The 15,660-nt window shown below is 47.4% G+C and overlaps 1 protein-coding gene across 4 annotated transcripts in view; it reads left to right on the plus strand.

Annotated features, from left to right (window-relative positions):
* The window catches only part of MAPKAP1 (mitogen-activated protein kinase associated protein 1), an 86,817-nt gene extending 73,121 nt beyond the window's left edge, over positions 1–13,696 (plus strand). For all 4 annotated transcript variants that reach the window (XM_027650074.1, XM_027650075.1, XM_027650073.1 and 1 more), the window contains 3 exons: positions 991–1,128; positions 10,778–10,875; positions 12,684–13,696. In XM_027650074.1, the coding sequence (XP_027505875.1) occupies positions 991–1,128; positions 10,778–10,875; positions 12,684–12,809 (362 nt within the window). In that variant the 3' untranslated portion in view covers positions 12,810–13,696. The remainder of the gene's footprint in view (positions 1–990; positions 1,129–10,777; positions 10,876–12,683) is intronic.
* Positions 13,697–15,660: the final 1,964 nt, after the last annotated feature.

Here is a 15,660-nt window from a genome sequence, read left to right on the forward strand (position 1 = left end):
CTGCCAAGTTTGTTGAGGTGTATCAGCAGCTCCTGGACTGGTTCCAGCAGGACACTCCTTGCCCTCTGCCTGCCCCTACAGTACTGGTGTGGCCCCACCTGGAGTTCTGGGGGGAGTTTTGGTCACCACAATATAAAAAAGACTCTAAGCTATTAGAGAGCATCCAAAGGAGGGCCACGAGGATGGGGAAGGGTCTGGAGGGGAACCCTTTTGAGGTCACTTGGTTTGTTCAGCCTGGAGGTCAGGCCTCGTTGGGATCTTCAGCATCCTCACGAGGGGCAGCAGAGAGACAGGTACATCACAACCTCTTCACTCTTGTGACCAGTGACAGGACCTGAGGAAAGGGCTGGAGCTGAGATGGGGAGGTTTAGGTTGGATGTCGGGAAAAGGGTTTTCACCCTCAGAGAGGTGGAGCATCAGAACAGGCTCCCCAGGGCAGTGGTCAGAGCCCCAAGCCTCTGTGAGTTCAAGAGGTGTTTGGATAATGCTTTCATGCACATGGTGTGATTCTTGGGGTGTCCTGCATAGATCCAGGAGTTGGACTCAGTGATTGTGAGGGGTCCCTTCCAGCTCAGCATATTCTGTGATTCTGTTCCATGACTCTGGTGTCTGCTGTGCAGCAGATGGAGCGGGGCCCATGGTGATAGTGTCTATTACACAGAGCAGTGGTGACTGAAAAACCAGCAGTATCTCCTATAAATCTCACAGCTCATGTAGCTGCTGCTTCCAGAAGAGCTCTGTATGCGTTGAGAAGAATTTTTTCTGTGCTATTTCTTTCTTTTGGTATTCTTATGCAGGAGAATAAAATGCAGATTATCAATGCAGTTTGATAACCATTTGTTTCTGGTTTCAAAAGCTCCCGTGCTTTCAGAAAGCCCAGAAGGGCAATATACCTTCAGTCCATTTAAGATTTATAAAGTGTGTCAAACGGCTGATATGAAATCGGTTAAACAGATCACTGTTGTGGCTCTCTATTCTTTCTCATCTCAGGTATTTCTGGAGACAAGGTAGAGATAGACCCTGTTACTAATCAGAAGGCCAGCACTAAGTTTTGGATTAAGCAGAAACCCATTTCAATCGATTCTGAACTCCTCTGTGCCTGTGACCTTGCGGAAGAAAAAAGCCCAAGTGAGTAGTCCTTTTTATTTATGTTCCCTCTCCTCTCCCTCCCTGGATGTGCTCGATGTCCAAAGAATTATTGCTACCATGTCCTTTTCTTTCTATAGGTGTATTTTATTCATTACAGGATGTTTTTAATCTGACTCAATTCTGTTATAGAGAACACAGCATAAACAGACACACATTTTACAAGTGTCCTTTGGTGCTGCTCTCAGCTAATGGCATCATTCAGTGTTTCTTGCCCACTGTCATACCAAGGGAACACTGGCTCTGCCCAGCTGTCTCCAACCCCACAGCACATCAGGAAAATACATATTTCAGTATAATTGCAATTTTTTTGAATTTTTTTTACATCCAGACTGGTGCAACTGAGGATCTTGGATATACAGTAAGTGTCAGCTCAGTGTGAATTTGGCTCAGCCATGGCTGCAGGGTCACTGGGATTGGAGGTGCTGCTCTGAGTGTTCCATTCTGTAGTGGTGGCTGTGCCAGGCTCTGAGGACAGGCTGGATGTCCCAGTTCACTGTCATCACCCAGAGGTCAGAAGTGGCTGTTTAAAGTGTGGCTTCAAAAGCCAAGGGCTTCTGGTTGTTGCATCAGTGGAGTAATGAGAGTCTCTATCTGGAAAATTTGTTTTAAAAAGCACAAGATGGGCCCTGGGGGACTCGGGCAATGTCTCCCAGTGGGGCCAAAATGGAACTGTCTACGATCAAAAAGCAACTGTAGTTCAAAAGCTCAGATGGATTTTATTGCACTTGTGCCTCTGCAGAGTAGGGATGCTGGTATTAAGTACTTATCTGCAAGGTGACAGAGAGGGAGAATTATGTGATACATATTTACAGAGGTAATGATCTGTTGAATTCTCTTGGAAGAGTAAATTTATGGCTGCCACAGATTTTATCAGCAATTATTGAACTATATCCTTCTCTCCTTCATTACCCCTCCCTACCTCCATGTTCTTGGTCTAGTCATTGTCTTCCTTTTCTGTCTCTCCATCAAGATTTCTTGGTCCTTAGGGAGGCACAACCCCAAGGAGAAGCTTCCCCAATGACCAGGTGGTCTGAAACACGTGGGGGTTTTGTACAGTGCAAGGGGCAGTTTGCCCTGGTAAATCCTGTCACACCTCTGGGTTGGAGCCACATTTCATTGCAAATGCAAACACTTGAGGGGATAAAATTATGCCTTAAAATGAGACTGTATTTGAAGAGCTGACCTTGAAACCCAAGGTTTCCACTTCTATCAACCAACCTGAGGCACCCAGGGGTCCCTGGAGACCTCGGACCGCGTCCTGCTGGGATGGGGCTCTCCAGCCCCAGAGGCAGCACCTGCTGCTGTGGGAAATGCTGTCTGTACCCAAAGCTTGCCAACCCAGGTATTTCAGCCCCCAAATAGAGTCCAGGTGCAGAAGGGCTGTACCTGCACATGGGGACCATCGAGTGAAGAATCACGGTGGCTTTGGAGAGGACACTGACAGGTTGCAACAAAGGCAAATGTTATGGTCCTGAGGGGTTTATTTGCACGTTTCACGTGACCATCTTAAACTTCTCCTACTAAATAATGGTTCAACAGAGTTCCAAAAGGAGAAAATACTTCCTTCTGAAACTGCTGACCTTTTCCCAACTCACTAAAGATGTTCCAAAAGTCATTATTTTAGGCCAGCAGAAGAGACTTTTAGTGTGACATCTCAGAATGATGCATTTTGTGGAACTGAGCAGCAGATCAGTATCTCTTGAATTTTAAATGGAAAAAAGTTATTTTAGTAGCATAAAGGAATGAAACTCACTGTATTTCACAAGTTTTGTCTGTGATTTTTATCAGTATGGTGATGTATGTTCGTAGCAGAGTTTACATCAAAAATTATTCCCAGATCTTCCTTGAATGAATTATTGCAAAGAGAGGCTGAGTACAGATAAGGTCTTTGAGTTCTGCAATATATTTTGTTTTCATATTTTTATCTTTTGTAACACAAACATGCTCCATCTCCTCTTTCAGAAGTGCTCTGCACACACACTGGTGCTTGTCCTGTTACACTGGGTGAAACACGGGGTCTGGGTTTGGAGCTGCCTTCCCTCCCCAGGCATCGTGGTAGGGTGAGAACCCAGCTGAGCCCTGCTTGGAGAGGTGAAGGGTTTGCAGGAGCTGCCAAATGTGACTGTACTTTTTAGTAAGGACAGGGGGTGTTGGGAGTCGAGGCTGAGTGCTGGGACCAGTGTCTCGGTGTAGTGGAGAGCCTTGTGTGTGTGTTCTTTGGTTTTCTCTGAACAGGTTCATGCAGTGAAGTTTTAGTGGCACTTGCACATGTGTGAAAGGCCTCAATAGCTTCAGAGCTGATGTAGTGTGAATATTTATGGATGGCTTGGAGCCATTCTGGACAGGCTGAGCTTTCCTGTGCCACAAGTTTGTGGAACTCAGAACTGCCTTCAGTGAGGACAGAAAACAGAAAGCTCTGACATCTCACTTGCCGTTAGTGGGGGGATTGTAGGCAGGGATGGCTGATGATTTTTGTTTACCCTTGTAGTAGCCCTGGGTCAGAATTTGAATTTTTATTTGTAAATTAAATCCAACTCCCTCCATTTAGACCAAGGGAAGAGGTAATGGCCCTGCTGGCTCACTCCAGTGCCATCAGAACCTGAGAACACTGGGCACGAACGGCTTCTTTAAATCAGGTTCAGCCTGATTATCACGAGAGATTCTGAATGTTTTGAATCTTGAAAGGAAGCATCCTATCATGGAGAAATAAGATTTAAGCCTTAATAAAGTAGTTGTCATTTTTATAGCTGAAAAGAGCTTTGTATCTCAATTAAGTGTACATAATATAAAGTCTTAAGGAAGCAACATAATAAGTTTAATACAATTATATCCCTTTGCAATAGTGTAATTTAAAGGAAATCTGATTCTGGTAATGTCTCTTACATTACTTGGACAAGAGAGAAACTTCAGTGTCACTGCCCGCTGCCTCCGTGCTCTGTGTCCGAGCGTGGCCGTGACGGATGCGCCGTGTCCGGGGCTGCCTGGGGAGGGACCAGGAGCTCAGGGCAGCCCTGCGGTGCCACCGGGGCCGGTCAGCCGGGCACTCACCATGGGCTTCTCCCATTCATCTGTGTCCTGCATGAGCTGCAGAAATTGGATTTGTTTGATAATTTACTTGAGACACTGAAGCAAGGTTCTCTGTGACCCTTTATCTGCCTTTTTTTTTTTTTTGTTTTCATAAAGCAGAGACATCTCAGTTACTAGGTCAAAATACCCTCAGTATGAAGGTAAGTCTAAACAAAGGTGTTCTGTAGGTCACGGAGTACATGGGTAACTTCAGTTTGTAATTTAATTGCCCGCTTTGCACCCTGCAGCTGAAGATTTCCTTTAAATTCTGATTCCATTGTTGCACTGGGGCTTAACAGAGTGTTAACCTGGTAATAGGCACAGGGCCTCCCCATTATATGTCTCGCTATCGAGCGGTTCTGCATGACTAGTTAAAAAAGATGGCAAGAAGATTAATGAAAGCCGTGAGTACAGAAGGGGGGCAGGTACCTCGGCAAGACTTGCAGCGAGGAGATATTAGAGCTGAACCAGAGCTTGGCTTTTTCTTTATCCCGTGACCTTTGAACCTGCCTTACTGTCGAGAGCTGCCAGCCGAGCCGACGTTTTGATTGATGTTGCTACACGAGTCAGTCTTTCCCATTGAATTCCACATCTGCACGAAAATAGCTTTTCCAGCAGTATTCACCCTGGCTGTAAGTGATAGCCAGAGCGATGCCTGAACCCCCTTTCTGTAGTTTTCATTTAAAGCTAAAGGTATTTGATGTTTTAATTCAGTGTCCAGTTCCTCCTGATTATGCACGTTGGGTAATACTGACTTAATGAATTCGTTGTTGGGTTGTGGAAGGGCTGCAAATACACAGAAAGCACTGGGAAGGCATCGGGTTCCTGCTGCTCTGGGAGCTCAAATAGAGACGTTGCAGGTTTACTCAGAGCCTGCAGTGGGGCCAGAGCAGAGGCAGTGATTACCTGTGTGCTCTGCAAATGGTGCACAAAATGTCCTGTGCTGGTTCCTGAGATCCCTGCTCCCGCTGTGGATAATGCAGAGCATCTGTGAAGTAACAGAATAAAATTCCTTCTTGATAGGAGACTAATCACCAGTTCTGATCAAAAGGTAAAAAACAGGTTCAGCAGAGAAAATGTTCCCAAACTTCAGGCTCGAAGTGAAAGGGCTGTGCAAGTGTGGAACAGAAGGGATGAGCCCACGGGCACGTGGCCATGCTGTGCAGGCAGGGGCTGCCTCGGGGGGACGGCAGCGGGGCACAGATGGCCACGACTGTGCCGCCAGCCCCGAGTGCTGTGGGGGGGCCTCGTGTGCTGTGGGGGGCCCCGTGTGCCGTGGGGGGTCTGTGTACCATGGGGGGCTCTATGGGGGGCCCCGTGTGCCGTGGGGGGTCAGGGCTGAGCCCGGGGGGTCTCAGGAGCCTGCATGGCCTGGGTGGCACTCGGTGGGACGTGTCCCACAGAGCAGGGCCTGGCAGTGGGGGGTCCCAGTGTCCCTGTGCAGGGATGGGCAGTGGTTTGGGGGCAGTGGTTTGGGGGCAGTGGGGGGTCCCAGTGCAGGGATGGGCAGTGGTTTGGGGGCAGCGTCACTGGAGCAGCTCCTGCCGCAGCCAGGGCTGTGCTGATTAACTGCGTCCCCCTTGAGCAGCTTCTCCATAAAAGTTCTCCTGAGCGCAATCAGGAGCATGCATTGCCTCATCCTTTTAACAAATCTGTTTTGTAGCCCTATTAAAAGGGGTCTTCATCTATCCTGTCAAAGCTATTCTGCTGGGGTTTTTTAGTTTAATTACACTATCCAATTAAAACTCCTCGCTGCATTTTGATTCGCCTCTCCTCGGGCCTGAGTGGATGTGACATTTACAAGGCTCGCCTCTCAGGCAGACAATGCGTGATTGATGAGCTGCAGACGCAGTGGAGGAGCCGATTGCCATGTGGAAACACTGCTTAGTGCATTTTGATTTATTTATCATCTTTTTTCCCAAACAAGGTTGCTGGTGAAGAGGTTTTGGGCAACCCCGAGTTCCACCTCAATTTTCAGCATTTTTGCAAAAATCTTTATTAGTATTCTGCCTTTGATAATAATTTGAAGAAGAAACAAAAGGCTTTGAGGGAAAAAAATCCAGATGTGTGAATAGTTACCACAGTTTTGACACAAAAGTGGGTGTGTGCAGCACTTCAGTTGCAGCTCTGCTTTCAGGACATCTGGACACAATGCACCCTCTAATAGCAATGCTGTGTAACAAGCCTACAGTGGAACATAAAGACCTGAGTTGGAGGAAAAGAGATCATGAAGTATGCTGCTCCCTGAGAGAATGGGGCAAGCCTGCAGGACTACAGCTGTTATTTTTTTTCCTTAACATTCATATCATTTGTTCCTACTAAAGTACTGCCTGGTTTGAGGAGATCCACTCCAGGCTCATGGTGAGCAGCCTGAACCCACCGGTAGCTCCACTGGTATCAGCAGGGTCAGGATTTCATCCAGAACTGGTTGCCATCACTACCTCTAAATTATGTACCTCTGGGATAAATATCACTTGCATAAAATGGTCTTAACCCCCCTTTTACACCCAGGCCAACGTCCCTGGTCAGTCTGTGGCCCTAACCAAGCTCGGTACATTGCTGGTGTGTTTTATTTTTCTTATTCCTTGCCTTTTTGCTGGTGTATTTCTAATTCTTTTTCATCCTTTCTGGGCCTGTGAGAAGAGATTTCAGGGTCTGATCCTGTGTTTCTGAAGTGGTGAGAATCAGTGATGTCAAACGATGTCCATAAGTGCTTTGTTCTTCAGAGAGGTCCTTCTCCAGCTATTTATTCCACTAATAACTCTTAATTGTTGACTTATGCCTTATGGCCCTGTAATGACAAAGCAATCATCAAGGTATATTGAAAAATTAACATAAATTTGCATTTCCCAGTGTTTGTTTTCTGTTTTGTCCAATTCATGAATATTCTTTTCATCCTCCATCTAATTAGTGATTTAATTCTGTGCATACTGTTTAAAGAGTGGCTTTGGCAAAGAGATGGTTTTGCTATGGGCTGAATTGTGGGGTGGGAGGGGAAGAAGAAAAACTCTTTCCAGTCTTGTCAGATTCGTTTAAAAAATTGTCTTTTCTTGTGCAAATTCACATCCTTCCAATGCTTTCCAGGCATTCTGTATTTCCAGGCACACTTTTCCAGTATTTTTTAGACTCTGATAAAAAGAGTTTATTACTTAGATTAAAAAGTGATAATTTTTTCACCTTATCAGGTGCAGAGCAGTGGCCCGCCAAGGGTTTGGATTTTTTCCCGGGATTGCAGGAATTAGCACTGGATTTACTGCTGCCTGTAGAACACACTTTGGTCAGTAATTCTGGAGCTGGAATTTCTCGGGATTGCTCCCTGCTGTGTGTGAGCACAGGGACATGGGGCAGCTGGGCACTGAAGCACAGGGCAGAGGCTGCACCAGGGCTTTCACCAGTCTTTGGTGGGGGGGAGAAGGGTGAGCTCGGCGCTGCAAAGCCTCTGCCTTCCCTTGTTGGCAGTACAGTGCTGCTAAAAATCAGGAGGCAGGGCAAACAGCTGACTGCAAGATGTGGTGCTGAAGGAGTAAATGAGCTCTCCTTGGTGAGTTCCCAGTGAATTACCATCCTGCCCTTCCGCCGGCATCGGCTGTGGGCTCCTCTCCAGGAGTAACCACACAGGAACCCATTAGTGCTGGGCTTGGGGAAGATTTATCAGCGTTCCGAGCGGGGGCCAAAGGGCACTGTTGGAAGACGTTGCTCTCCTCCTGTGGCAGCAGGGTCAGCTCTGGGCTGGGCAGCAGCAGGGCTGGAGAGGAGCACGAGACCCCTGGGCTGTGCCGAGCTCGCTGTGGGTTGGGCCTGCACAAAAGCTGTTGGTAACAGATGAGTTTCTGTCATTCCATTTGCTTTCCATAACTGTTTTATCAGATAAACATAGTTGGGAATAACATGGATTTCCTGTTGTGCAGCTAATTAATCCTGATTGCAGGACACTGAAGTTCCCCTCAGACACCAAACCACTGTGGGTGTGGAAGTGGTGGTAATGGAGCTACTGGTGCAGTCTGCATGTGGTTTGAATCTCCCATCATGTGCAGTAGGAGCCACTTGAGCTGCTGCTGTTTGTTACCAGTTCCTCTTATATGGAAACATCAAACCATGGAAGCTCCTATTGATCTTGGAATTGTCAGGGGTGGTGCTCTATTGGAAAGAGGTACATCACATATTTAAGCACTCTTGGAAATGGAAATCAATCTCACAATTCATAAATTCTATCTGGCTAGAAGAGTAGCAGAGCAAAGTGCCAGTTAGGATTTCAGTGCACTCATATTTCACACTGTAAATAGTGTGATGTGGACTCAGAACCCATAAACATGATGCTGTAATGGGGCTTTCTAAGGAAAAGTCTTCTTGGCTTCTTTCCACTCCATCACAAATGATGGGCAGGATGGGGCTGTGTGTCCCGCACAGCTGGTCCTGCACAGCCACGGATTCAGCAGCAGTGTCGTGTCCCCTGAGTGATTCCAGGCTCGGCCAGTGCCAGGCCAGAAAGGCAGGACCAGAGCAGCCCCTGTGCCAGCGTGACTGGGAGCTACCCTTGGCAGTGCTGCCTGGCGAGCTGTGCCTGAGGGGTCCCACACAGCACGGGGTGAGCAGTGGGCTCCCAGGGAGCAGGGCAGGCTCTGTCTCCCACTGCTTGGCACTTTGGGATTGGTATGGGCATCTGTTGCTCTATTGCCATTGGGAGAGCTGACTCCTCACATCCGAAAATCATTGCTGGGGGAAGCTCTGGGTTGTGCTGCTGGTCAGCTGGGCTGGTGCTTCTGCCAGAAAGGAGGAACAACTCCCTGGTGTGAAGGAAAGCTGGGGGTCCTGGGTGGGGTTTCTCATCAGGCACAGCAGAGGCCATGATCTGCTTGATTTCCACAGGACCATTTCAGGCTGTGGCTCTGTGCCCTTCCCCTCTGCAGTGACACCAGATCATCCTGCCCTGCCCTGCCCCGCTGCGGGCAGTGCTGTGCCATCCCATGCTGTGCCATCCCATGCTGTGCCATCCCATGCCATTCCATCCCATGCTTTGCCATCCCATGCTGTGCCACCCCACACACCCAGCCATCCTCCACCACAGCAGAAGTGAACACCTGAACAGGTTTTGTCTTGATCCACAGCAAAAACCACTCAATGAACTTTCAAACCCAAAATACAGCAGTTTACTGGGATCCTCCTGACCCTGTTCTGTGTCACTCTCATTTTCAGTAATCAGTGTCCATAACTGGAATGTTGAGCGTCCAAGGAAAATGGTGGGAGCTGGTGGGTGTGGTGCTGTGTACCATCCCCAGGAGTGGTGCAGGGGCACTTTTGGAATCATTAAGATGCTGCATTCCAGGCAGAGCTGCATTCATTAACATGCTGATGAGCTCCCAGCTTGGATTTCTGCATTTTTAGTACCACTAGGGTATCATTTGTCAAATGATTTAAAGGGTGGGGTTTTTTCTTATTATTATTAGCCAATTTTTCAATATAGAATTTATATTCCAGATTAGTGCATCATAATAGTGTTTAATTAACACTCCACAATAAAATACTTGCGTCTCAAATTTCCTGACCACCAATCTGAGCATATATCAGTCACTTTTTGGAAATCTGGAGAATTAGATAATGTAAATAAGATTTCCAATTAGCTTTCCTGCAGGAAAGACCTGGATTTACAGTAACGTGGCTGTTACTTTATGGATTGCTAACTCTGACTGTTGAACTGAATAAATTAGGAGAAAACTGTTGGAAAAGTATCATGTATAGAATATGCTTAATTTTCATTTTGAAGCCATCAGCATTCACACAAGTAAAGGATATTTTGCCTTCCCACACGTTCCATATTACACCTTTGTGTTGCAGTTGTCCCTCCTGGCACTGTACGTCAGTCCTGGGCTGTTCTCCCAGGGCAGCCAGGGAGTGGCCGGGCCAGTGGCACTGTGTGTCCACTCCACCCCTGGGACCCTCTGTGTGGGACTGGCCCTGAGCAGTGGAGCTGCCAGGAAATTACAGCCACAGTTTAATTGACTTCCCACTGCAGGAGGGGCAGTCCCAACTCCAAGTGTGCTGGGCAGGTCCCTTGGTGCTGTGGGTCCTTGGTGCTGTGGGTCCTTGGTGCTGTGGGTCCCTTGGTGCTGTGGGTCCCTTGGTGCTGAGCAGTGGGGCCGTTCCCCTCCACCATCAGCAGCCAGGTGGGTTCAGGGCATGTTTTGGGGTGAGGTTTTTGAGTGATGATTCTGGGATTAATTGCATTTTCTTTTTCAACACAACACTCCTCTGTGCGTGGTGATTCTCCGGTGAGCGCCGGTGTGGGCCGAGCAGAGCTAACCAGCCATTTGATGGATTTTTGCATTTCCTGCAGTGGGGATGTGATGGGAAAAGGAACTTTATTGACTGGAGTTCAGCTGCTCCTGTAAGCCACCACTTGCCTTAAATTGAAATGACATGAGAAGCCTGTCAGCATTTCATTGCTTCCTTCTGTCGTGCTGATGGTACGCGGAGATCACCATCTGTGGTTTTCTTCTGTCAGGCACACGAGCTCTGCTCAAACTTTACAGGAATATTCTGAACAGTTTTTTTCTTATCTTCGCAGGTCATGCAATATTTAAACTTACATATCTAAGCAATCATGACTACAAACACCTTTACTTTGAATCAGATGCTGCTACTGTCAATGAAATTGTACTGAAGGTGAGTATTAAATTTTAACGTGACCCAAAATCCTGGTGTTTTACCACTTGTTAGACATGAGAGTGAGAATTCAGGAGGCTCTGGAAACACACGAGGCCTGAGGACCACTGAGGTGTGTTTAACCTGCCAGACTGGCTGCTCCCTGCCTGTTGTTTTATTCATCCTTCAAACAGTTGCTGCCTGTCTGTGTGTAGCATTTCCTTTTGTGCTTGTTTCTAGTTAATAGAGACACCGGTTTTCTGTGGAATTTTATAGGAAACTACCAAATTTTATTGTGTCCAGGTAGTTCCCGCCCCTGGACACGAGGTGCTCAGCATCCCCATGCCATGCAGAGGTGCAGGGGCTGCGTGGGGCTGGGTGCTCCTGCCCCTCACCCAGGTGTTCCCACAGAGCACCCAGGGGCTCTTCCTCACCCGATCCTCCAGCAGGGTCGTTTGCTTCCCTTGGGGCTCTCTACAGACACAAACTCCCTTGCTTTGGGAAACAAATTATTGTTACACTCTTGGAAGAGTAAATGGAATTTTCCACAAGTTCATCTTTCGTAGCAAGTCAAAATTCAAAAGCAGTAATTCTGGCAAACCATCTGTTATGTTTGCTTTTATTGGCTGTGTGGAGTTTGGAGGATTGTTAAATAACTGACGTGCAATAAAATAACTTTTATTCATAACACAGAAGGTGAACGTGTTTGAGGGGTTTTCTGGTTTGTGAGCTGTTAGGCCAATTCTTTTGTTCCTACTTTATCTTAAATCAGCTATTGTAATCCAGAACACTTGGAATCATGGCATCACAAAATCACTAAGGTTGGAAAAGACCTCCAGGATCATCAAGTCCAACCTTTCACTGATACCCCCATGCCCATTAACCACATCATGGAGTGCCACGTCTGCTTGTTTATTGAACACTTCCAGGGATGGTGACTCCACATATCTCAGACTGGTCATAAAAGAAGGCTAAAAAAAAAGGTTTACTGTGAATAATATGAATGTTCAAGAGAGAAATACTATTGAACAGTACTTTTTTCTTAAGTTGCCATTCATTTACATAGAACATTCTCTGGTTTCATGCACAAGTCACTGGTTTGTTTTCAATTCCATCAGCATTAGAAGATGCAGAAAAATCAGACTTTTCAAATTAGGTTTTTTACATGATCAAGTGAGAAAAATGGAGGCTTTATTGACCATGAAAATTCCCTATATTTTTATGCCTTAAGCTGTAATATGCAATGAAAGTGAAACACTCTACAGTGCATAAAATTGTGCAAGTTTTAAGCCACAGCATATTAACCAGCTAATGGCAGACCAAAGGGCATTTTTATCTTTTTGATTCTTGCATTAACCTTCCATTAAAATTATCTGTGAGATTATCACAAAGCACTGGAGATAATAAATTTAGGGAGTAGCAGGCTTGTTAAATATCATTTAAAAATGCTTTCATCAAGTAAAATGTGCCAAAACACAGAAAAACTCTGAGATTAGCTGAGTATGCAAACATCATAATGGAAGAATTATTTTTATTGAGGCTGATAAAGTCCTTTATTGAAGCCCATTACTGGATTATCCCAATGCTGGGGCTCTGCTCACCTCCTTCACCAGAGATTTGGGTGACCGGGTGGGACAAGGGACAAGGGACATGGGTGGGTGTGCTGGGCTCTTCTGGTGCTCCAGGCTCTCTCTGTCATCATTGTCCTGGTGGCCACTGGGACCAGTTACCCCAAGGCCCTGTTGGGTGTGGGGTGTGGGGGTCCCTGCCCATCCCAGGCCATCCTGCTCAACCACTGAGGACATTAAACATCACCTCGTGTCTTGCAGGTTAACTATATTCTAGAGTCACGAGCAAGCACAGCCAGAGCAGATTATTTTGCTCAGAAACAAAGAAAACTGAGCAGGAGAACAAGCTTTAGCTTCCAGAAGGAGAAGAAGTCGGGACAGCAGTGAGGCCAAGCCTCGGGCAGAGCCGCGTTCGGAGCCGCTCCCGCCCGGACTGGGGGAGCCAGGACTGTGGAGCTCCTGCTGCCCGAGGGCAGGAGCGGCCGGGAAGGAATCTGAACTATCCCGTCTCTCACGGCTGGAAGATTCTCCCTCGTTGGTGATGGGAAGTCTCCCCTGTGACAGAAATAAAGAGCCATATCAGCCGGAAAGAAGACTGTTACGCTTCAGGTTCCTTTGATTAGAAATAAGAGAATGACGTAGACTGGCATCATTTAATTACTGTATTATGTACAATCACAAGAAGAGATGTGATTACATATTATTTCACAGCCTGGTTAAAATAAATTATATACATCTGTAATCCACCCACGTACACGCAGGTATTGCTTGTGACATGATCAAATTTCTAAAAACAAAATGTAGGACAAATGTATCCATTTTTACTATTAATAAACAGATGTAATCTTTTTCAAGGTCCATATGATGCACAGTTCTTTTGGGGGGAGGCTGCAGTCCCAGATGGTTTCACTTCTGTTGCTGAAGTGCAGGAGGCATCCGTGAGCCAGGAACAGCAGCCGTGGCAGGGGAGCTCTTAGTGAGGGATGCTGAGACAGTCTAGTCTGTTGTGGTTTGTTTTGTTCAAAAATATTTTTATTTAACTGTGCTTTTCAGCTTTGCTTACGCTTTATTGGAAGTTCCTTGCTGTAGTTGGAAATCCACAGCAGCGTCTTGGTGCAGGAGAGGAGCATCCTCCTGCCCAGGACCCACAGCTGCTGCTGCCCCAGGTCTGGCCCTTCCTCTGAGGCACCTTGCACCTGGGACTGAGAAATGCCTTCACCTTTTCTTAATATTATTCTTTAAAAATAAAAATTAATACCTACTTTGTACTGGGATTTGTAACTATGTTGGCTTTGTCCATCCTTAATACATCAGGGAACATGGGAATGGGATTGCTGAGACCCAGAGCCACGTTTTTGGTTGAATTCACCAGAGGTGTCTTTCATCCATCTCTCCAGGTCGCTGGAGCTCTGCACACACATCCCCATATCATGGAACTGCCCTGGTTCCACACAGCATTGAACCCCACGGGGTTGGGGCAGCTGAGCACGGCAGTCCCACGGCACAGCCTGACCTCTGCCAGCTCCCACCTTGCTTTTGTACAGAGAAAACGTCCTGAGCCCTGAGCCTTAACACGTTGTGCAGGAACAACCCCGAGGCAGAGGGAGGGTCTGTGTCTCACCCCGAGGCAGAGGGAGGGTCTGTGTCTCACCCCGAAGCAGAGGGAGGGTCTGTGTCTCTGTGTCTCACCTGTTCAGCCCTCCCGGTGCCGATGCCGCAGGGAGGGAGCCCTGCCCACACCACTGAGGCCAGGCCTCACTGTACAGTCTTCCATGGTATCTGCAAAATGAGAAATGCTATTTTATAGTATGTTATTAATTTTTTAAATATTTTCTATGTGCAAATGCAGCACAGATGCAATGGGGAAAATCCCTTTGATGTAAATGACTCCTTTAACCGACTGTGAACTATTTAACATTAAAGTTGTTCTGTGAATGTTCTTTGGCCACCCAGTTTCAATTCTTTTTAACTGAACTGAAAAATTGCCTATTTGATATCAGGAACTGCAGCAGTCTCCTGTTTCCATGGCCGTAGTGCTGTTGTCACCCTCTCACGTGTATTTATCATCAGCAGGGATTCAGCATGTGCAGGTTTGCTCTCAGTAAAGGCTAAAAATTCAAATAATACAATCCCTGCTGTCTGTGGTGATGCTTGTGGCACAGTCCCTTGCCCAGATCATGTGTGTTCACACCCTCTCATCAGTCACCTGCCACTGGCTGTTCCCAGTGTGGGTGTTCCTGGGAGCCAGGGCAGGGATGGGTGGATGGATGGACAGACAGACAGATGCTGCTGCTGGAGGCTGCTCTAAGGGCTGGGTGAGGAGCAGGGAACACTGGAGCCCAGAATGAGTTTATTTTCTCCAAAAGAACCATTGACAGTTAAAAAGCAAATTTGCTTTCAAAGATCAGATCCAATTGGATACATGGCATGCAGGAAACCTTTCTTAAATCCTGGAAAGATCCAGCATTCCAAGAGCTGAGCAGCCCCCTTGCAGAACAGACATTTCTGCTCCTCAGTGTTTCTGAAGGAGTTAAATTGGAGCTCATGGCTGCAATCTGTGCACAGCTGAGCACGGACCCATCACGGGCTGGTCTTTCCCCGGTAGTCGTAGATGTAATTGAGTCAGATGGGCATTCAACTGGGTCAGCAAGGCAAGCTGTTCCTCCATCCCTGCTCCTGGGCTCTGGCAGAGGAGGGTGGATGCAGCTCATGCACCGAGGATGACTCTGGGCTGCTGTGCACTGGGAGCTGGTGGAGGTAGCAGAGGTTTTCTGAATTTTCTCTGGCTCCGGCTGTTGGAGGAGTCCTGTCTGCAGGGACAATCCCCCTCCTTCTCCTTGGCTTTATCAGAGCATTGGGGACCACAAGAGTGGCCTTTGAGCAGAAAACACACAGGGCACCCAGGCATGTGCTGGGACCCAAGGCCAGAGCACTGGATGCTCTCCCTGGCCCCACAGGGGTTTGCCATGGACTCCCACAGGAGCAATTCGAGCCAGAGGCTCCTTTGGGTTTGGGTTGGCAGGAGCCTGGTGCATCCTGGTGGTTTTGCAGCTGCCCCTCAGGCAGGGCTGGGACCCGGCACCGGGACAAGCAGGCAAAACCCATCACACAGACCTGGGTGCAGCCCTGAGATTAATGGGGGGAGTTATTTATGGAGACATGTTTGTAATGGACCCATGAATTCATGGAAATGCGCTGCCGTGGTGGCGGGTGGTGCTGGGTGCTGCTGCTGCAGCTG

The sequence above is a fragment of the Corapipo altera genome, unplaced genomic scaffold (genome assembly GCF_003945725.1).
Source record: "Corapipo altera isolate COAL_440 unplaced genomic scaffold, ASM394572v1 268, whole genome shotgun sequence".
Lineage (NCBI taxonomy): Eukaryota > Metazoa > Chordata > Aves > Passeriformes > Pipridae > Corapipo > Corapipo altera.